This window comes from Budorcas taxicolor, chromosome 7, assembly GCF_023091745.1.
Source record: "Budorcas taxicolor isolate Tak-1 chromosome 7, Takin1.1, whole genome shotgun sequence".
In the NCBI taxonomy this organism is placed as follows: domain Eukaryota; kingdom Metazoa; phylum Chordata; class Mammalia; order Artiodactyla; family Bovidae; genus Budorcas; species Budorcas taxicolor.
Window position 1 is genome coordinate 70,110,108 of NC_068916.1, and position 24,335 is coordinate 70,134,442.

Here is a 24,335-nt window from a genome sequence, read left to right on the forward strand (position 1 = left end):
GCAAATGTAATGAAACAACTCTTATGAATGCAACATAACAGATATGGATATTTGGATATTGTTTTGTGGTGAGCAGGTATAATAGAAAGAGCCTCAGACTGGAATTCAAGAGATCCAAATAATATTTCCGGCTTTGCCATCCACTGTGTGGGCTTAGACAGGTTGGTTAGTTTTCTCTCTTATAAAATAGGACAAATGATCGAAATCTCTGAAGGCTGGTTTACCTCCAAAAATTCTATGGTTCTTTAATTCTGTATGCTTGTGGGAAAGAAACTGATGATGTTTTACCTTAAATATAAATAGTTCCAGACATTTCTGGGTGGTTAGTCAACCAAAGTGGTCGGTAGCCTAGGTCAGCTCTCACGCGTGCACCTGTGCTGACTTGCCCGCCAGACTTTATTGCTTCACTGCAGAAGCCCTGTGGGCTGTTATATCGGCTGTGAGCCTTAACCGCAAGTGTTCCTCAGAGACAAACGTCTTCATGTCTATTTCTTCTCTAAGAATCTTCTTCTGTAGAAGCAGTGGTTCCAAAAACAAGGGACGCCCCACCCCCACCCCCCCACCCCCCCACACACTCACCAAAAGAGCAGGAGTATTTGCTCCAGATCAACAGTTCTCATCTTCCAATGGGATCAGAATTATCTGTAAAATTTGTAAAAAGGTAACTACTCAGACTCCATCCCAAACCTACCCAATCAGAAGCTATGGCATGGGCCCGGGCACTTACATTTTTCATAAGCTTTCCACCTGCTTCTAATGCCTGACAAAGATGGAGAGACACTATAAAAATTTGGTGGTATCAACAATGCAAAATTCAGATGTAGATCCAAACTCAGAATATATTCCAGTGAAACACTTTTCTTATTGACTAATGTAATTAAAGAAAAATGAAAATGTAGATTCTACACTGTCACAAATGAGCTCCAGATTTATCCTGATTCTTTGAAAAATGCAGAATATTTGCACTGTGTGATTTTCTTAAAGAAGAAGCCAAACTTGCCCAGTCATCACAGCATCTCTCATGTGAACAGAGGGGTTTGATGATTACAATCTAATTTTCTAGAGCAGGTAGTGGTGGAGAGAGTATCTGGGGTGGATTAGAAAGCCCACTTGACCCACCTCAACTTCTGACAACTGCTGCCAGATGGGAATGTGTAACCCCAGATGGCCAGTTCTTCCGATTTTCCAAAAGAAGCTAGAAATTGAATTTGTATGTATAGTCTTGTCATTTTTAAAATGATTGGCAAATGATTCAAATGCTTTCTTAAAACATTATCTAAAAATGCACCATTGTGGCCCAAAAACAACAGAAAAAGCAAAATTCATCAGCGCAGATTTCACCTGAAAATCCGAAGTTCTGTCTTACAAGTTCTGAGTTCTATATCTGAATTCAGTTAATCAAAAGTTATTATCTGGCAGAAATTACTTCTAGCAGACACATAATGTAATGCTCTCTGCCTCTAGAACAGAATTCTCTGCCATTTTTTAGCTACGGGGCTTATACAGGTGCTACATACTAAGTTCCTTTGTTCACTCAGTAGGTTTGGCGAGGCTCTTGTGCTGTGCCAGGCACTGAGAACACAGTGATCAATCAAACCTTAAAGTTTAATATTTGGCACATCACATTAAAAAAAATACATAAAGCTTACCACTCCATCAGTGGTAAAGATTAAAAATACAGATGGGCAAAATTTTAAGAGCAGAATGATGATTCTTTCAGATGCGGTTGAAAACCAGAAAAAAAAACAAAGACTGGCCAACAATCACACAGCTTGAAATGGAGTAAAAATTAAAGCCCGAGTGTCTGTCCTTACTGGAGGCTCCTCTCCCCGCTGCTGCTGCATACTTCCCTAGATCCAGGAGGGCTGATGAAGGATCATCAAAGGAAATTAGTAGGTTTAATGCCAACTGGAGAGACGGCTTCAGTTTGGCAAGTTGTCATTTGGAAAAGAATAGACTATTCCATCTAGAACTGACTCAGAATTTCATCTACATTCAAGGAGTTGATTATTTCCTGCAAGTCAGAGGCCATTCTCTCTTACCTTAGAATATATAACACAATAGCAATGCAAAGAGTTGATTATATCTATCTAGAAATAAAAATTAAGGGTCAATGAGCTAACATTTATAAAAAACAGATTAGCAGAAGAACACCAAGTTTGGTGTCAGTAAGAACAGGGGAGAGAAACGGGACACCAGGAATGTGGGTAACAACCGTCTTCACTGCAAACATCCTACCTTTCACTCTCAACCATACTGCAATCAAATGCCCAGTCTGCTGGAGGAAAGAAAGTGCTTCTCTGAGTGACCACAGTCACTGGTCCTATAAACTGCTCTTCGTATTTTTTAAATTATTTTCCAAGTAAGTACTACTTACAAATACAAGCCTATTTTTAAAGGGGTATTCTCTACTTCAGAGGTGGGAGAAACAGGTGTGCCTTAACTGATAAATTACAAAATTGTTTGGAATGTATTTTAATTTCAGAAGCCTGAATGACAGGCAGTGGACTTCAAAAAGAGAAGTGAAAGAGACTCTTGGGTAGGCAGTGTTGGTCAATGCCCCTAGTTTTGCTATCACTGAATGTAAAGGCAACTTTGAAGAGACTAATTCCAAAAGTGAGATTATGGGTGACTTTTGTTCTTTTTAAATTCTTTGCTTTCCAAATAGTGTTGAAAAATGAGGAAACAGGTTTTTTTTAATCATGCAGCATTAAAAAAAACAACAATCAAAACCTTATAATTAATTCCTGTTTTCAACTTGCCAGGATTCTAAAACTGGACAAATTCTATTTTTTATGAAAGCCAGAGAAGAAGCAACTAGAATGTAAAACTTTTTCTTTAACATCCTCCCACCCCCACTAGCCCGGCCCATGATTTAGTAATACCTAAATCTCTGTAAGGTTCTTGTCCCTTTACCACAGGCAAAGAAAAAAGCTCTCCCAATTGAACCTGGAAACTGAAATTTTTTTCCTTCTCCGTTAACCATTTCCATTCACAATTTGACATATGTCAAAACCTTCTGGGAAAGCAGTGTTTCCAACGTAAAAGGCTCCTGAAAACAGGGCCTGTTCTTAAGAGAAAACACAGAAGACTTAATGAGTGATTTCAGGGACCCTCATGTTCAGCATTGGAAAACCAGGCCTCTAGAGACACACTGCACAAATAGCATGATTTAGACCATTAGGACAACAGTTGTACCAAAAAAAAAAGCAACACAAAGTGGAAATATGTGTTGATACCTAGTTTGAAAGGTTCTGTGTGTAGTACTAATTTTGATGTCAAAGTTCATAAGGTGATAACATCATTAAGAGAAAACAGATGAGTGGAAAGACATATACATTGTGTAAAAAACAATGGTAATCAAGCAGACGAGATCCATTTTCTCACTTAATCTGATCAAGGATCATAGAAGGGAAATTGAATCTAATTTTCTGGTTTTCTCCTCCGTATAGTACAATCTAGGTGGTTAAACTATATATCTTCTTCCTAAGTCAAATGTCTGGCTGTGCGCTGAAGACACATTTAAAAAATGACTGGAAAATAGAAATTTGAAATACGGATGGCATCACACAGTGCCACTGTCCCAGGATATTAGAACAAGGAACCAATTAAGTCAAAGAGGTTCTCAATGGGTATATTTTGAACCATTCACAGGTGTAGTCCCAAATCTTATGTAATGTGTAAATAAGAAATTACGTGTTGCTTCAACCAAGGTGTGGCAGTTATCAGCACAACTGATGTGTTCTCTTTCCAGGCCCAGGAGGAAGACTGAACTTCCAGTCTCTTGTGTGGCTGGGACCACAGCTGTGGCCACGGGGTGGTAAGGAGAAAAGACATGGGTCCACTACCAGGAGGAGCATGGACAGCCTTCCAGAGCCCTTTGCTTTGCCGTCACCATCAGGCAGGTTCAAGACAATGATGGTTCCTTCAGCCTAGATACCTGAGCGCCTGCACCAGACACAGCAGCCTCACCCATGCACGACCAGACACTTGTGCAGTGTTTGTCCTAAACCTTTGTTCTGAAGCGCTGATATCTTGAGGGTTTTTTTTTTTTAAACTGCAACATAATCTTGCTCTCCCAACTGAAACCAAAGGATATGCACTGATATTTGTTATTATTGTGTTATTTGTCCACCAGGCTGCTGAACTGAGTGGCTCATACGACTTGGTAAGTAGAACTGGGGTCTCTGTGCTCTTAGAAGGTTAAAAAGTGTATGGTATTGTGAAACGGATGACAAATAAGTCCCCACTTTCATGAAAACACCTGAGAACTTTATGTCTACATGAGAGCATCCTTTGATGCCAAAGGATGGCCGAGTTCACTATGACATAAATAATTTTAGTTTCATATGCAATCTTATTCCTTCAAACAAGGCACCAGGAAGCTTAACATCTGAATACATACCTTTTACACAAGGGCTAAAATCGGTTTAAATTCAAGATCGCCTCTACGGTCAACAGCCTAACTACACCACCAGAGGGAGCCATCCGCTTTGTTTTCTGCCTCACCAGGATCGCCAGGACGTGTGAGAAACTTCCAGCTACACCTGGAGAGAATTTCCTTCTGGTCTAGCCACTTCCTTTCTAAATGTAAAACCATGCTGGTGTTAGGCTAGTTGGATAGAATCACAAAGGAAGCTATGATATGCATGTTCTTGGGTACCCCAAAGTTGTTGATTCAGTAAGCCTGAAGTGGAGTTTGTAGATGCATGCTAAGTCACTTCAGCCGTGTCTGACCCTATGGACTGCAGCCCACCAGACTCCTCTGTCCATGGGATTTCCCCAGGCAAGAATACTGGAGTGGGTTGCCATGTCCTCTTCCAGGGAATATTCCCAACCCAGGGATCAAACCCTTGTCTCTGGCATCTCCTACACTGACAGGCAGCTTCTTTACCACTAGTGCCACCTGGGAAGTAGGGTTCAGAATGTTTTTAAAAGCTCCACTGATTTAAAAAATACAGCTCACCCTAGATACCTCTGATGCAGAGCTGGATTTGCTACCACTGGTGGTGGTGGTGTTCAGTTGCCCAGTCTTGTCTCTTTGCAACCCCATGGACTGCAACATGCCAGGCCTCCCTGTCCCTCACCATCTCCCAGAGTTTGCCCAAGTTCATGTTCATCGCATCGGTGATGCCCATCCAGCCATCTCATCCTCTGACGCCCTCTTCTCCTGCCCTCAATCTTTCCCAGCATCAGGGACTTTTCCAATGAGTCATCTGTTCGAATCAGATGACCAAAATACTAGAGCTTCATCATCAGTCCTCCCAGTGAATATTCAGGGTTGATCTCCCTTGAAACTGATTTGGGAGATTTTATTTTTGGGGGGCTCCAAAATCACTGCAGATGGTGACTGCAGCCATGAAATTAAGACACTTGCTCCTTGGAAGAAAAGCTATGACCAACCTAGACAGCATTTTAAAATGCAAAGACAACAAAGGTCTGTCTAGTCAAAGCTATGGTTTTTCAGTAGTCATGTGACAGGTGGACTATAAAGAAATCTGAACATGGAAGAATGGATGCTTTTGAACTGTGGCATTAGAGAAGACTCTCGAGAGGCTTTGGACTGCAAGGAGATCAAACCAATCAATCCTAAAGGAAATCAGTCCTGAATATTCACTGGAAGGACTGATGCTAAGCTCTAATACTTTGGCCACCTGATGCGAAGAACCGACTCATTGGAAAAGACCCTGATACTAGGAGAGATTGAAGGCGGGAGGAGAAGCGGGCGACAGAGGATGAGATGGTTGGATGGCATCACCGACTCGATGGACATGAGTTTGAGCAAGCTCCGGGAGTTGGTGATGGACAGGGAAGCCTGGCGTGCTGCAGTCCATGGAGTCGCAGAGTCAGACACAACTGAAAACTGAACTGAAGACTGATTTGTCTGATCTCCTTGCTGTCCAAGGGACTTCAGGAGTCTTCTCCAGCACCACAGTTTGAAGGCATCAATTCTTTGGCATTTTGCCTTCTTTACAGTCCAGTTCTCACAACCATACATGACCACTGGGAAGACTGTAGCCTTAACTATACAGACCTTTGTCAGCAAAGTAATGTCTCTGCTTTTCAACAGTCTAGGTTTGTCATCGCTTTCCTGCCAAGAAGCAGTCGACTTCTGATTTCATGGCTGCAGTAACCATCCGCAGTGACTTTGGTGCCCAAGAAGAGGAAATCTATCACGACTTCCACCTTTTCCCCTTCTATTTGCCATGCAAGATGGAGGGGGATGCCAGCGCCAGGATCTTAGTTTTTTTAATATTTAGTCTTAAGCCAGCTCTTTCACTCTCCTCCTTCACTCATCAAGAGGCTCTTTAGTTCCTCTTCACTTCCTGCCATGAGATTGGTATCATCCGCATACCTGAGGTTGTTGATGTTTCTCCCGTCTGTCTCGATTCCTGCTTGTTAACTCATTCAGCCAGCAGTGTAGAAGATTGGAAAGAATTGATCCTTTTCAGTCAAAAAGGATCTGCCGGGCATTTTCTGACAGGGATCAAGATATCAGAAGCCCAGCTGGATAAGCAAAACCTCCTAAGAAAAGAATTTCGGCAAGACACTTTACAATAAAAATGACCACAGCGAAAAAACACTGTTATCTTCAAATTTAAATTTATTAAGACATTCAGCTATGTCAGTCTACATCCAAATCTGCTACTAAAAATAAAATAAAGTCACATCCCACATTAGGAATACCAAGTTGAAAAACACTTTTTGAGCCAAGCCTATTGTATAAATAAATGACTAGTTTCTTTTCATATCAAAATTCCCATAAAAAATTACATTCCCCCCTCCCTAGTTCTACCTGTAACCATGATGAATGTAAAAATTTAAATATGACACATCCTTGTCAAAGAAAAGGTGCAAAGTCTATTAACAGCTTTAAAAGTGGCATTTGCAGAGTGTGATCATACATTATGTACTCATTCCCCAAGTGCAAATATTGCCATAATTTAACACTGCTTTGATTCAGTTGCCAAGAATTAAACATTACACAGGATTGGAAAGTACACTCAGGGCCTTTCTCAGTGCCCTAAAGCCCTTCCCACTTTGGTCTCCTACACTAACGTGGACTCCAAAGTGTTCATTAGAGTTTTAGTTTACTTCACACAGCCAACACAGTATACAGTATATTAACAAAAGTTTCATATACATCAAAATATTGAAGACTCCATCATAAAGTTCAAGAGTCTTGGATTACATGAATGCACCCGCAAGGCCCACGTGCCCACCCACCCCCTCCCCCAAAGCACATACGAAGTATGAGCGTGCTTCAATCTTTGAATACAATCAATGCTTTTACATCTTTGATTTCATTTCAGTGCCGTACAGATAATCACCTGACTGAGTTCCAATTAACTGAGGGGAAGGGGGCGGAGAAAAAGGGCTGGTCACACTCATACTCTGTAACAAGAACGGTCCTGTTCCGTAGAAAGTGAAGGATCAGGTCCACCTCTGCCTGCTGCCTCCTGTGCTGTCCTCATGCTTGCCATCCTCCTTCCTTTAGCCCCTTTCAGATGCTCCAATCTGATTTTATTTATCCCTTACAAATCAGGGGCTGTTTCTGAAGTTCCTGAGGTTGAATTTTCTTGGCAAACCTCTACTGAACACCAGCATAGGATATATACATTTTGATTAGCATACACTGCAAAACTTTCTCCCCCAGTGTCAAGGGGATGAAAGCAGGGGGTCTCCACTGAGAGCACTTCCTGGATTAGATCCTTGGAATGTCAAGTTTCCTGCCGAATCACCTCATACATCTGCTCCTCAAATCCGAGCAGATTGCACCGTGAGTTAACTTCATCTCTGGAGAGTGAAGTGCTACTCCTGCTGCTTCTCTTCCAGGCCGACCTCAACAGGAAGAGCTTCATCTTCTGCACCAGGAGGATTTTCCTTGGGATCACAAGTCCCTTCCTGGCTATCTGATCTTCTGGCAATGCCCTCGTCCTTATCCCTAGAACCTTCTTGTGCCCCAGGCCCCCGAGGCCGCTCCTGGCCTGGGCCTTCAGTACCTCCCTGGAGCGCGTGCTGCTCGGCTCCAGTGGGAGGCTGTGGAACCGGGTCAGCGCCTAACCCAGGCAGCTGCGAGGAGTTCTTGAGGTGGCAGTGGCACAGAGGGCAGGTCTCCTGGACATACAGCCACTTTTTGAGACAGCCCGCGTGGAAGAAGTGACTACAAGGTGTGATCACGGCAGATTTCATGTCCTAAAAAGGGGGGAAAGAGATACCTCATGAAGGTCAGTTGTCTAAAACCTTTGCCGCTATGCATGTGTTCTAGTTCCAACTTTCCTTTCCTACAAATTCTCCACAGAAAATCTGTAACACAGATCTTACAATAAAACTCACTGTGCATGTTTGCAATAATCCTCTTGCCATCAGAACCCCTTTATACAAACAAAACAAGAACCACTGGCTAAGCAATTTCTAAAAGGAAGTAAAAACCAAACATGAGGAAGAAAAGACCCATTTAACTGGGTTCTGTCTTAGTGTGAACACAAAGGTATAAAACTGTAGCAGTATGATTACTGGGTCTCCACGAGTATAATCAGAACCTCAGGAGATCTGATGAAGATGGGACTTTCTCTATTTTTCACTTCTACACAGCTGAACAGATTATTCCATGAGATTATTGGCAAGGAGACAAAATCAGTCAGATAACACCAGGGTATTGGCAAGGAAGTGGCAACTTTGTCAGGGACAATGTACATCCCAGTTTCCACAATACAAGCCAGTGTTTCTCGGCATGCATCAGAACCACCGGAGTGCTTGCTAACCATGCACATTCTGGGGCCATCCCAGACCTTCTGATCTGGCTATCTGAAGATGGCATTCACAAATCCACAGGTACAGCAGGCCACCCGTGGGACTTTAATGCACATTTAAGCTCAATAACCACTGGAATAAGCAGTGGTATACTTTGCACTAATAGTCCCTGTGTAAGATATATTTGGGAAGGGAAAGCTGAGGATATGAAATTTAAATTATAACAATACACATTTGGTGAATCAACTATTAATTGTGTCTAAAGTCCCAAAACATGGAGTTGTGGCTACTGCAGAAATTCCTTGCCAAGAACCGGTAACACCTGGGAGTGGACTTTTAAGCAGAAAGCCATCCAAGGAAGAGCAGCCAGCTGGGAAGGTAAGCAATTCGAGTTTTGTTTTCTGTGTGGTGTCAGCAGGTAGTCCAGGCACCTCAAAAAAAGTGATGTGACAACGGGAAACACAAAAAAGAGGACTCTCAAGTCCCAGAGATGGTATACTTAGACATCGGCAGCTGAAGCCGGTGTGCCTCGAATCTGTCTCTGCCGTGCTTTGTCCTGCGTCCTACAAGGCTATTGAACACAAAGGAGCCAGAACGAAGACAATGGCCACTTAACCTGGGGGGAATCCACACTGCTCCTCCATCCCCTCAAATGCAAAACCAACCTGGAAAATATTCTTCCGCTAGTACCCCAAGTATGCTCTGCTACTGCTAAGTCACTTCAGTCGTGTCCGACTCTGTGTGACCCCATAGACGGCAGCCAACCAGGCTGCCCCATCCCTGGGATTCTCCAGGCAAGAATACTGGAGTGGGTTGCCATTTCTTTCTCCAATGCATGAAAGTGAAAGTGAAGTTGCTCAGTCGTGTCAGACTCTTAGCGACCCCACGGACTGCAGCCTACCAGGCTCCTCCATCCATGCGATTTTCCAGGCAAGAGTACTGAAGTGGGAAGTACGCTCTAGTAGCAATCAAAAAGTGACAGCTGAATTTTACTATTGGGAAAAATTCCTCTTCCTGACAGTCTTAACACACAAGCACATAACATCTACATTATAAAGCAGCTTGGAGCAAGTCCCTCCCCTGTACACTCACTGACACTGTTAGTCACTCAATCATGTCCGACTCTTTGCGACCCCATTTACTGTAGCCCAGCAGGCTCCTCTGTCCATGGGATTCTCCAGGCAAGAATAATGGAGTGGGTTGCCGTTCCCTTCTCCAGGGGATCTTCCTAACCCAGGGATCACGCCTAGGTCCCTTGCATTGCAGGTGGATTATTTACCATCTGAGCCATGAGGGAAGCCCCTGATCCTATCTATGGTTTCCTTCCGTCAGCCTACACTCTTTTTTAAGAGTGACTGTAAAGGAACAGCTTGTGTTGTTACCCAGGATTTCTGCCCGTATTTCCTACAGTACGGTTTAACTTGAGAAGCTGCTATCACCCTCCTGCACAGGTGACTGCTGACTCAAGTCCAAGGCTGTTGTATATTACTGCTGTTATCTCCAAGCGGATTTAAATACTATCTTTCAGTTCTTGATAGAAGGCAGTCATCCTCTACGGCGGGCTCTTGTGCCAAAGATGTCAGGGAGGCCACCTGTAATGTACACCGACTGGCTGCCTCTACTGTATCTCCTGCCCCCACTTCCACACAGAGCCTGCACTCACCTCAGACACCCCTCAACTAGAGAGAAGCACGACTCTCTCCACCTACACTAGCTGTATGAATGAACATTTATTCCCCACCCTGGAAATACCAGAAGGGAAAGAGTCAGAATCTTGGCACACCACTTTTCAGAAGGTGCTGACTCCTGATTGATAGTATATATTTGATAGTACATATATATGTGTGAGTGTGTATATACTTTATATCTAATATATATATTCAGGAGTAAATATAAAATACACCTGACCTGTTTTTCCTTTATTTATGGGTGAGCAATAATGTTGAAAATAACAGTAAATTAGAACTTGAGGGACTAAATTTAAAACTTACTTTAGAAATAAACTGGAAATGTTTTATCAGGTCTTTAACAATTTCTGAGGCCCACTATTTTTCACCCAGGAAATTTAACTTGAATTTGGATAATGAGGTTAAAGTCCCACAGGCCCACCCAAATGACTTCTTACTGCAAGAGTTACCTGATAACAGATGGCACAAATATCGTTGTGCTTCTCCAGCTGCTCTTTCGTAGCAACAGGTAATGATTTAATCTTATTCACAGCATCCCTACGGAGCAGGAAGCTCTTCCACCCCAGCTGGGCCCGAAGCCACACATTATAGTAGGAATGGATGAAGATGATCATTGAGCCCATCACTGTCCATTCTCCAAAGATGGTCTCTGAGACGCCATAGGCCACCACGCATAGGGCCACGAGAAACTCCAGCAGGCGGTAGGTGCCATTCACATAGTAGATGACATCATCCATGTTTTCTACTGGCTCTTTTCTGAATTCCTCGACCATAAATAAGACATAAATAAAAAGTGTTCCCAGAACCTGAAAAACGAAAAAAGGTATGGATATAATCACTTCAAAAAGTTTTTCACAGACTTTAAACAATAACATATTACTAATACCTTTAGGATGCTAGATTTAATGTGCAGAGGAGACAGTGGTGTAATTAACATGTGGGTGATCTCAGTAATGCAGATCTTTGATACTGAAAAGGACCCTGAGTTAACTTTCCTAATGATGATTCTGATTAGTTATCAGTCTTCTCTGACTTATCCTTTCCCCTGCTCCCCAAGCCCTCAAAATTCTATCTGAATTTTCCTAATTCTGTTACTCATGCCTGTTCCTCAACTTTCAAAGAAACTTTACTTCTACAAGGAACAATGAATAAATCTCTATCACCAGTGCTGCATTCTTATTTGTTACTGATTAGGCAACCAAGCTCCACTAGCAAGTTACAATAAGCTTATCCATTCCACGGTAATAGTTTGTGTGTATATGTGTGTGTAAAGTACATGTCTGTGTATCATGTTTGTGTATATCATATCTGTTTAACACATACACAGATATCATACATTTATATACATTATGAAATTATGGATATTTTCAAATAGGCATTTACTTTAAAATGTGTTCCAAACCAGCATTAAAATCTTTTAATACTTTATAGTTAACTTATCTATTTAAGGTTTTCATGACAGTTCTATGCGATACCATTTTGAAAAAGAGATATTGCAAAGTTGAATTATCTCAATTAAAAAAATACAGTGACATAGATTGGCCTAGTACTTCAATAACCTCTAGTAAAGAGCATGGGAAGGAATCACCTAAAAAGGCCACTTATAATTGTTAATCTTGAAAAAGTTTGTAATTCGTTTTCTGGAAGGAAAAATGAAGTTATTTATTATACAAAGTTCATTAATCCTGGACTTACCTGAAGAGAGGTGAGAATGCTGCTAGAAATAATGATAAGAAGCCAAAAATCCATGTGGAAAAACTGGCAAATCATGTAAGCCATATAAGCAGGGAATACCAGTAAAAATAAACAAAGGCTCACAGCACGGAAGTGTTTCCATAAACTCCTAAAGAAAGAAAAGTATTCTTTTAATGCGTCTGTCATCTAGCAGGACAACCCACAGATCTTGTGCCATGCTCAATTTCACAACACTTTACCACACACCCTTCTCCAAGCCAGTCACAGGGCTAGATTTCAGGGCTAGTCATGTCCAAGGCGTTGTACTTCAGAGGACATGACTGATTTCTTTTCTCTTAACCTGGGGCACTCAGTCAATTGCCAAGAACTACCAATTCTATTTTTTTTCCCTCAATAGCTTTCAGTCTCATTCCCACTCCTAGCAATTTCAAAGCAATTTCAGGCTTTCACAGCATTAAACCTTAACAGGTTTGACAGTAATTTGCTTTCTTAAGTCATGACATCCTCTCCGCACCCGCAACACCCTTGATGAAAATCTCTGCGGCCATCTGTGTGGCCATAAGTGCGGTGTTACTGAAAGGAATGGCCCTCGATGAGCAGGCATATTACCCCTCACGTGCGCTGAGCGTAAGGGAAAACTCGGAACCATGGAAATCGAAGATCTACTAGCTGATCGTCCTCCCTTCCGGCCCCTATTCCTGAATAGATTAATCGTCCTAAAGCTCAACTAGCATAACACTGTCAATACCTTCTCTAAACTTCCTAGCCTCACATCTGAGGGCCTCCACTCCCAATTTTTTGGCTCAAACTCATCAACATCTGTCCTTCGCTATAAGCAATGATGGCTAACTGTCTTCCCAGAAAAACACAAGCAGTCTTAAACATCCCACCAGAAATGTCTCCATCCCATCTTGTTTTCTAAACCCTTCAACCAATACAGGTAATGTAATTTTTTCCCCAGGAATTACGTACACTCTAAGAATTCTTAACGCCTGTACCAAACAATCATACAATGAACTGAAGCACTGTTTCTTTCAATATATAATTATATATAATACATATTTTATATATTATATATCATATACATCTAAATACTTTTATTTATATTTTCACTTTATATTATTTAAGTAAACATTTTTATATACGTACAAACATTTTAAAAAAAAGTCTTACTGTCCAAATTTAAAATGCTTGAAAAATATGATAACTCCAGCTCCTGAGTACAATGGCATGTTTGAAGTAAGTGCCAAATAAAACCTGAAAATTATTTCTGCTTGAAATTTTTCAAATTACTTTCCATCTACTACTACCTTTTCTTACCTACCCATCTATCCACTCAAGGGCAAAGCCCTATGATGTAAGCAGGACAAAAGCTAACCATAATTATTACACACAAGGATAGTTACACATATAATGTTATACTTTAATACACACAACATATCAAGAGATTCCTTAGACTTCAGCTTTTGGTTCCATTTGCACCCTCCTTACTATCAATAGTGGAAAATACAGCAGGAGCCCCCTGGTTACCACAAAAAAAAGGAACATAATCTTTTGTTTTGTTTACATCTTCATACGCTGTAATATTCTAATAGAGAATTACTTAAATATATTCCAAATTTAATAGATTGTATATCAATTTCTAAAAGAAAAATGACACAACCCTCCCACAATTGCCTTAAGCAGAACTTTGAAAAACTCTACTTATGCAAAAAAAAAAAGAAAGAAAGATTTAGTGCTTACTTTATATTGGGTTGGCCAAAAAGTTCAGCCCAGTTTTTCCATGCCATTATGGGAATATCTGAACACAAACTTTGTGGCCAACCCTATATATTCAATTTATAAGCCATTTGATGACAGAATGACTTATTACTCCAACAAGGGATTTAAAAAGATGCTAGGTAATTCCAATTCCACTTACTGGGCAAATAAAAGCTAAAGTTGGAGTAATTTTGTAACATAAGGGTCACAAATCTAGAAATCAGCGTGAACCCCAAACAGCTGTCCCCTCTCTTAAAAACAAAACTCAATTATAATCTATGTAAACTGAACACGGAGACTTAAATCATTTAATGATTTCCTATAAAACAAACCAGATTATTTAAAAACATTGTAAGAAAACGTGAATTCCAACCAAAATAGTTTAAAGTTCATGGCTACAACAAAATTATGCTGTTTTAATTAAATATCAGCATCTGTGATATGTTCTCAAATCCATTTGAAGTACTGCAAGGGAAACAGAGAAACAGCATAAATCCTCCTCCCTACCTTTATTATAACACGGGGCGGGGGAGGAAAAGAGAGCACACAAGGTGCTGCAGTGTGTGGGACTGTCCACAATCAGCAATTCTAATTAGAAGAACGTACATTATCATTGTGGTTAAAATTAAAGCGAGGTGCTTTGGAAAGTGTTTTACAGTTTTTCCTGTCAAACATTTTTCTTATGAGACGTTAAGGGACAAACTTAAACTGCCACTGTAGCTCTGCTTTGAGATTCCAAACTTTTTTTTTTTTTTAAAGAAGCAGAGAGAAAGGAATAATTGTAACAAGAGCTATAATAGGACAATTTGCCTGAAAACTTAAAGTAAATTTTCAAAATCAAGCTAGCTATGATCCACTTACATAATGTAGGCATGTATTTACATATTATACATGTACATAGAAAAGTAAATACAAAACTATGCCAATAGTTTTAACCTATGTCTGATTTCTGTTTTATATACACACAAACATTATATACATATATATCCTTATTTCAGTTCAAACTAAACAAAAATCTAATTTAAAATAAAAAGTATAGCATAAAGTGATACTGGAAATTTGTTCCATTAACAGGTTAAGTACTACACAGTGAAAAAAAGTTTCTTTAATTCACCTCAATCCATTTCATTTAAATGATCATTTAAAAATTTGCTATATAATTTGAATAGACTATCGTTGTAAAATTCCATGCTAACAACTGTAATCAAATTTACAGATAAAAGTAACAATTATATCTATAGCTAAAACTATCCGAGGCACCTTTTTAAGTTAAACATTGGAAATTACCTCTAGTCCAACCAATGCCAAAGACACGTGAGGATGTCCCCCTAATAATTACCTCCTTTGTAGCAGACACAAGCAGTGTTTCAGTATTACCTTTTAATAGTTCTTCTAACTTGGAGAATTAGGACATTCTTCATTTCCCTTTTTCAATCCCCAGTGCAGTTAACTGAATTAATCATAATCTTCAATTCAGAATGTACTATCTCTATTGGTCTGTGCAAGTCCCTCTCTTCATTAGTTACTAATAATCTAATCAGCAATTTTAAATACTTAAACTTTAAAAGGCATTTACACCCTAAGTATTTACACCTGAAGGACTGATGCTGAAGCTGAAACTCCAATACTTTGGCCGCCTGATGTGAAGAACTGACTCACTGGAAAAGACCCTGATGCTGGGAAAGATTGAGGGCAGGAGAAGGGGACAACAGAGGACGAGATGGTTAGGTGGCATTACCGACTCAATGGACATGAGTTTTAGCAAGCTCTGGGAGTTGGTGATGAACAGGTAAGCCTGGCACGCTGCAGTCCATGCGGTCGCAAAAAGTCGGACACAACTGAGCGACCGAACTGAACTGAAACTGTAACAAGCATTCCTGAACCCATCTCTCCGTAAAAAAGAGAAGACCTGGACCATAATCTACTCTAAGCATGAGACAGCTGGCCTATTCTAGGACCTGCCTCCCTTCACCCAGTGAAACCATTTCATGAATCCTATGCTCTTCACTCACTTGATTACTTCCTGTTCTATAGTGCTGTTTCATCCAAATGTATTCCTAAACAGTGTATTTTAAAATTCTGTTTCTAACATAAAAATGACATTCTACATTGTCATCTTTCTTGATTTACTTAAATACTGCTATGAACCATTCATAATGTTTAATGTGTCACTAATGCTTTTAACATTCCACTGTGGCTATTATCACATTGATTCACCCCCTTTCCTGTCTGATTAGTGTAGGATTTGCTCCCAGGTTTTTGCTATTGTGAAATTGTGCTATGAACATTCTTCTACATGTCCCTCCTGAACATGTGCAAAATGTCTTGAGTATGTACATAGGAGAAAATGCTAGTTTTCCAAAATGATTACACTAATTTACATTCCCACCAGAAACCTAACATCCTGGGACCTATGTTTTCTTCTGCCTTAGGTAGCAGCTGACATTCTTCTCTCTCTCTCTCCTCTTCTTAATTTTTTAACAAAGTTTACTTATTTATGTGGCTGCTCTGTGTCTTAGTTGCAGCATATGGGATCTAGTTCCCTGGCCAGGGGTTGAGCCCAGGCTTTGCGCTTTGGTGGCGCAGGGTCTTAAACACTGGACCACCGGGAAGTCCCTTCCCCTTTCTTGTTTCCTATTATTTATTCACTGCCACTTCCATGGGTTCAAAACAGTAACTCGGAGAGGTCTTGATTCACATTTCTCTGACCACTAAAGACAGTGAACCTCTCTTCACAGTCATGGTTTGCTCTTGCACTAAAAGCCTGATGGTTTCAGCCACTTCACTCAATGATCTGAGTTGTTTATATATTCTAGATACTAATTCTTGGGCAAGTGTGAATACTATAAATATCTTCACCCAGTTTGTAACTATCATGTCTAATATAAGTTACCTTTAGGTTTAGAAAATGTTATTCATTTTAATAATTATAGATTTATCACTTTTCTTTCATAATCATAGTCACTCTTAGTTGGATTTTCACAACCAGCTCCATCAGTTTAACAAATTTTTTTCCTCCTTGAAGGTCTAAAATATACTACTCTATGCAGATTTTTTATTTTGACATTTAAGCCTCTACAATTTTGGAGCTGATTCTTTTGTTTACGGCTATGAGACAGGAATCCAATTCCATCCTTTTCCAAATAGAAATCATTTTTTTCCAGCTACATTACATGACTACCTGCACCCATCACCTGACATGCCCCGTCATGCACCAAAGGTCCATACATATATGGACTTGCTTGGGGGCTCCATTCCATCGGTCAAGTTGTCTGTACCTGAGTCAATTATTATAAAAACTTCACAGTATCTCCTGTTGTGAGTGAAATAAACTTTATCTTTCTCAAGTTGTCTGTTTTGATTTCAATATGGATTTATACTGGCTTCAAAGGAGGGGAAGGGCTGGGGGGAAGGTTCTTTCTATGATTTGGAAGTCTCTGTGTAAAGCATGGATATCTGCTCCTTGGATGTCTGGCAGAACTTGCCTCACCTGTAAAGCCACCTGGGTCAGGATGTTTACCTTTTGTTTCCATTTCTGTAACGGTCACAGAACTAGCCAAGCTTTTCAATTCTTGAGTCAGCTCTGGTAAGTTATATTTTTCTCACAATTTCTCCATTTCATTTGTTTCTTTTTTTTTAAAAAAGAAAAGTACTGCCATTTAACTCGTGGGAAAGAAGAACAGAACCCAACTGTTCACTCCCCTTTCATCCTCTCACAGCCAGGAGCCTCACTTGCCTCAGGCTAGTAATGCTGCTATATACAAGAGTAACAGTGACATGCACCCAAAATTACCACTCCACACCCACACAGAGGGCTTCTCAGTCTTGCTCCTTTCTCTCTAAATTTCCTCTGCATTTGATCTCAGAAGAAGAAGCCAGTAACGATGCTAGTTCAGCACCCTGAAAGACCCAAACCTGGATTTACTGATCCTTATGGCACTGAAATTATGATCTTTTTTCCTCTTTCCCAAACTTTCTATAGTATTGTATTAGTCTTCTAACTAGTACAGTTAATAATACTAAAGGATACTGCCAGAGATGACAAGAGTAATTGAACTTTGGTCAAAACAATTTAAATGACTATTTAACTGAGTTCACCATTGAATTCAACATCGTAAAAGCTTCTATTGAGGAATTCTAAACCTCAAAACCAAATCTCAAATAACTATAATGATTAAAATTATCTGAAACATATCCAAGAGTTTATTTAAATTAAATTGACTCTTTCAGCCATTTTACCACTTGAGAAAGTTTTCAAAATGTTTGATAATATGGGATACGGGGATAGAAAGGTAAACCTGGAGTGTTTTTAAACTCTTCTGTCAAAATTCTATCTTCCCCAAGGCTGCCTGCTCCCTTACTCATAAATGTAGCATCAAAGAAGCAACTAAATCAGGTATTTCAATAATCATAATGTACAGAAGGATGCTGGAAAAAAATAGTGGCACTGAATTTAAACAAGTCCTTATAGCATGTCCTTATACAAATCACCATAAGCCAAAATGGTATCTTAAAGAGCCAAATCATAATTGGCTTTTATTCATTCAGAAAATTTTTATAATATGAGATGAATGAATTTGAATCCAGTTGGTCCCACAAGGTGTCAAGAATCCCCATTATAACCTCAGTTAGTTGCAAACAAGCCATCAGGTAAGACTGTAAAAACTTCATTAATGCTTGGCAACCTTTATTTTTCTCTTCTTTGTTTGTAGTTCCTCGATGTTTCCTCTCCTTTAGTACTTTAGTACACAGAATAAAACTGTATATTATTTGTTACAGTTACTGGACTAAATTTTATGCCCTATATTCTTTATTTCAAAACTGGATAAATATAAAAAAAGTATTACATTTCTCTGAAGAGGAAAAGCTGATTTGTAAATTACTTGGCCTTTAATGTGACTTTTAACTATATCAATGTTGTAGGAAAAACAACAGAAAAGTCAAACACATATAAAAACAAAAAATGTAAATTTGTTAATAAGTTAATACCAATTACTCATATTATCTTCTGTATCTAAACAATATATCTTCAGGCAATGAACTCATGTAAAGAATACAACAAAAATGTCTTTTAGGAAGTTTCTTACTTGTCTCTAGATGCTCCCAGCGCCAAAACAATAGGATCTGCAATCTCTAACATAGACTGAAGAATAGAAGCTACAACAATGAAAAGGATAATACTGAGCAGGAATGCCCGGTGAACAACCTGCAGTTCTATCAGACCAGTCTGCACCGCCAGGATTAACAGCGTAACTCCTTCTGTCATGCCCCTGGAAAAGCGTACATTTTCAGAAAAACGAACAGTAATCAGAATCACATTTGAGAGAAAATAATCCACAGGCTTAGAATATTGTTACATATTTCTGCTCTATTCTAAGATGAAACACCTGATCAGAATATTAATGTCAATGTAGTAATATACAATCATGTGTCACTACATATGCAAAACATAATAGCTCTAATTTCAGCATACAGTGAGGAGAACTGAAGCAATGTCTAAGTGAAAGTGCTCTAACCAGGCTTTGCTAATAAGCCAGATACCCCTAGCATTCTTAGCTAGCCACTGAATTATACCCACTTGTATTATGAACTGGGCTTCCCAGGCGGTGCTAAAGGTGCCTGCCAATGCACAGGTTCCATCCCTGGGTCAGGAAGATCGCCTGGAGGAGGAAGTGACAACCCACTCCAGAGACCCTGGCCAGCTATAGTCCACAGGATCTCAAACAGTCGCACACAACTGAAGCGACTTAGCATGCGTATTCTCAACTATCTCCTGATTATAAAATACAGAATAAAACTGTATAATTTAGAAAATTAGGTGAATGTCTGTATAATCTTTGGGTAGGAAATGTCTCTTTAAGAAGTCCATAAGAACCAGAGACATAAATACAAATACTTTTTTTGAAATTCAATTTCCTTATGGAATATATATACAAAGTCCTAAGACCTTTTTATCCTAATGACTTGAATTCTGAAGGATCTGGCAAATAAATGAGAAATGAACAAAGGACAGGTACAGTTTTCAAATCCACAAATTGGCAAATATTTCAAAGTCTGAAGATCAAAGTACTGACAAGGAATGTAAAAAAAATATGAGCCGACTAATGTTGAGATACAAACAGGTAAAACATTTCTGGAGAAGAATTTGCTAAAAAATTTAAAATTACATACCCTTCAATTCAATAATCTTACTGGTAATTTACCCTACGGATATAGTACAAAAATTAAGATATATAAATGAAGATTTTTAGGATATACAGATATGAAAAAGTGAATAATGGAACATGTTATGTGTTATGGGGATATAATCAGTAAAATCCAGACTGAAAAATTAAGTAGGACAAAGAACCTAATGTCTTCAATAAATAAAATTAAAAGGGAAAAAATATAGAGATAACAGGGACCTAAATATTGAAAGAAACTTGAGAGGCATACCCAACCTCTGCAATGTGGGCCTTATTTGGATCCTGAGTTGAGCAAACAAAATGCTTTTTAAAATTCAGGCAGATAATTAAGGAAATACGAACACCAACGGTATTTGATGTCAAGGAATTCTTCTATTAGAAATGAATGCTCTACTGTAGTTATGTTTTTTTTTTTCTAAAAGATTCAGAGGTAAAATAATACTGTATCTGGAATTTGCTTCCAACAAGTGCAGCTAGGTTATGGGACAAAACAGGTGGAATGGATGGGAACACAGCACATGACCCTGGCCACATCACTGGAGATGGGTGCTGGGTACATACATGCGGTTCACTTTACTATTTTCTCAACTTTTCTGGTTTAAAATTTTCCTATGGAAGGGTTTTAAAAAAGAGACATGAACAAAGATACTGATAGCAGCATTATTTAAATAGCAAAAAAAAAAAAAAAAAGAGATTATTTTCATAATAATATGTGTTAAAGAATGAGATGTATCTGAATGTGTTGACATAAAAACAACATATAAAAAACCTATCTAACCCATATTGAGTGACAAACTAAGGTATAGAACAATGGGTATAGTATGTGGAAAAGAATGTATATATATATGTACATATATATATACTTTCCCCTATAAGAAATTTTTAAAATAACCACCTTTAACTGTTATCTTCGTGGAGAGGAAATGGGAAGTAGGAGGAGAAAGTTGTCACTTTCCCTTTAGTGCTCTTTGAATGGTATGAATTTTGTGAACTTAAACAAGAATTAATTTTCTTTCTTGCTCCCACCCACTCCTTCCATTATAAAGGTGTTAGCTGGGACTAGCAGGAAAATTATGGAGTATACTTTTTTCTTTTCTGTCATCAAAAAACTAATATACAACAAAATAAAAATTTCCTCTCAATTTACAAGGCACTCAGCACCTACTACTTCTGAAATACCCCATAAAGATTTAAATACTTCAAGAGGTTATGTAAACTTAAATAAATAAAATCAGTAAACCTCTGTATTAATTAAGATAACAGGAATCATGATAAGTTCTAGAGATAGTTTCCTAATACCAGATCTCAGTGATTTAGTAACAACTGGAGTAACTATTCGCATCCTCATTAATGTGTCTTTTGAAACTTCAGTTGGTATAAAAATTATGTTCAAACATTAAAAAAAAATCTTTAAGGGAGTATCCAATATAGAAATCCGATTTTAGCAGAGTGACACAAATTCAAAATGGGAAAAAGCTATCAAAAATCTCTTTAATAAATCTAAGAAAGGAACATATCTAATATACATGTTATGTACATACAATAAAAATACAATCATTTATACACAGAAATTTAGGGTTTTTTTAATAGCGCATTAACCCAAAAAATGGAGAAGGCAATGGCAAACCACTCCAGTACTCTTGCCTGGAAAATCCCATGGCAGGAGGAGCCTGGTAGGCTGCAGTCTATGGGGTCACGAAGAGTTGGACACAACTGAGTGACTTCACTTTCACTAACCCAAATATAGCAACCATTTCCCCCCACAAAAAACTCCTCAAAATTCCATTTCCTCTAAAACTCACCAACAAAGAAATTCATCCTTATTTCTTTAAGTTAGATAAGATTTAAATTTCTAGAGCTGTTTGGAGCAAAGAACTTACCGATTCATGGCAGGATCATTCATGAAAGCTCGGTAGCCTTGCAAGTAAAACTTGCAGAGTGTCAGAACACCCAAGGCAACAAAAGAAACCGTGAAGACCAAACCCAAAAGTGAGTAAGGAGTGCTGCAGCATTCAGCAATACTAGAAAAAAGGAGGGTGGGGGTGAATATTGACAGATAACAATTGTTTACCTAAAGTTAAAACATCTTAGGCCTTTAAATAACCATGAAGTTTGATCTGACCCTCAATGAAAACACCCAAAATCTGAGATGAGATCACCTAACCACTCTGTTACAATAATTTAAATCCATTTTCATTATTATCCTAACCTCAGTTTTTCTTTGGCAAATATTTGTATATAGCACCAAATCTGAAACAGAATCAGTCTTTTATTTTTATCTATCATCTCCTTCAAAGGTAGTAAAACTTGAAGGGCCTAAACCTTGTTCAAAGCTTAAGAAATATTTAATTAACATACTGATAATATTCAAAGGAAATTCATATGGTTGCCCATTTTTCCTTCTGAAAAGTTTTGGCTGTTCAAATTGATCAGGCTGTACTGCTAATGTGGTTACTCGTCAAAACGCCTTCTTTGATCCCACTGTTACGGGGCCATGTCGACACTGCAGCTCTCAACACCTCTCACTCCAATAGTGGCTTCCATACTACTGGTCCTTTACACTTGAACTTATGTTTAGGTAAATACATTCTTTTTCTGTGTTAGTTCAAAAGTTATGTCCAAGAAGACAGCCCAACACCATTTAAAAATAACTTTAATACCAATTTTTAATAAAGAGAACTGGACTTACACTAAACCTTGAAAATACTTTCATGTTGTATAGAAATACATTCAATACTTTCACTGAACATATTAGAAAATAATTTAACAAGTATTTTGCAAATATATGTAACATTCAGTTCAGTTCAGTTCAATCGCTCAGTCGTGTCTGACTCTTTGCGACCCCATGAATCGCAGCACGCCAGGCCTCCCTGTCCATCACCAATTCCTGGAGTTCACTCAGACTCATGTCCATCGAGTAGTGATGCCATCCAGCCATCTCATCCTCTGTCGACCCTTCTCCTCCGGCCCCCAATCCCTCCCAGCATCAGAGTCTTTTCCAATGAGTCAACTCTTCACATGAGGTGGCCAAAGTACTAGAGTTTCAGCTTTAGCATCATTCCTTCCAGAGAAATCCCAGGACTGATCTCCTTCAGAATGGACTGGTTGGATCTCCTTGCAGTCCAAGGGACTCTCAAGAGTCTTCTCCAACACCACACAGTTCAAAAGCATCAATTCTTTGGCGATCAGCCTTCTTCACAGTCCAACTCTCACATCCATACATGACCACAGAAAAAACCATAGCCTTGACTAGATGGACCTTAGTTGGCAAAGTAATGTCTCTGCTTTTGAATATGCTATCTAGGTTGGTCATAACTTTTCTTCCAAGGAGTAAGTGTCTTTTAATTTCATGGCTGCAATCACCATCTGCAGTGATTTTGGAGCCCCCAGAATAAAGTCTGACACTGTTTCCACTGTTTTCCCATCTATTTCCCATGAAGTGATGGGACCGGATGCCATGATCTTCGTTTTCTGAATGTTGAGCTTTAAGCCAACTTTTTCACTCTCTTCTTTCACTTTCATCAAGAGGCTTTTTAGTTCCTCTTCACTTTCTGCCATAAGGGTGGTGTCATCTGCATATCTGAGGTTATTGATATTTCTCCTAGCAATCTTGATTCCAGCTTGTGTTTCTTCTAGTCCAGTGTTTCTCATGATGTATTCTGCATAGACGTTAAATAAGCAGGGTGACAATATACAGCCTTGAGGTACTCCTTTTCCTATTTCGAACCAGTCTGTTGTTCCATGTCCATTATATACCATTAATTTGGATTTAGCATTTACAAAGCAACTAATAAAAAAGATTCAAAACACAGTATTCTCAAGTTTTAAAATTTCAGTGAAGAATTACATTTGCACTGAGGAATTCACTCAGGCAAATCAGTATCTGCCCTTCACTATATAGCTCCTTGCCTCTGCTACATTTATAAACTGCTTTTAAAGTTACTTTTTATGTGAACACATCTAATTTCATGTAGACTAGTGTGCATTATGATGCAAAAAAAAAAAAAAGAAAGAAAGTTTGGTTTTTCCATTAGGAGCTGATCATGATAGTTCATAGCTAACGAATAAAAACTTAAATGGCATTCTTATAAATCTAATTTCTGCAATGTTTGATGTTTTTCTCAGAAAAACCACTACATAACATGTTTCAACAAATTGCCCAGTAATTTAAAACTATGAGGATCATGGCTGAAAATAACACTAAAAATTTTACTTCATTCCCATTGGAAAAGTCTGAAAATTTTACTGTATG

General features: G+C 39.0%; 1 protein-coding gene across 3 annotated transcripts in view; it reads right to left on the minus strand.

The window, feature by feature from the left end:
* Positions 1 to 6,586: 6,586 nt before the first annotated feature.
* The window catches only part of RNF145 (ring finger protein 145), a 64,597-nt gene continuing 46,848 nt past the window's right edge, over positions 6,587 to 24,335 (minus strand). For all 3 annotated transcript variants that reach the window (XM_052643034.1, XM_052643035.1, XM_052643036.1), the window contains 5 exons: positions 21,964 to 22,104; positions 18,986 to 19,168; positions 12,138 to 12,285; positions 10,892 to 11,248; positions 6,587 to 8,196 (listed from right to left, as the gene is read on the minus strand). In XM_052643034.1, the coding sequence (XP_052498994.1) occupies positions 7,813 to 8,196; positions 10,892 to 11,248; positions 12,138 to 12,285; positions 18,986 to 19,168; positions 21,964 to 22,104 (1,213 nt within the window). In that variant the 3' untranslated portion in view covers positions 6,587 to 7,812. The remainder of the gene's footprint in view (positions 8,197 to 10,891; positions 11,249 to 12,137; positions 12,286 to 18,985; positions 19,169 to 21,963; positions 22,105 to 24,335) is intronic.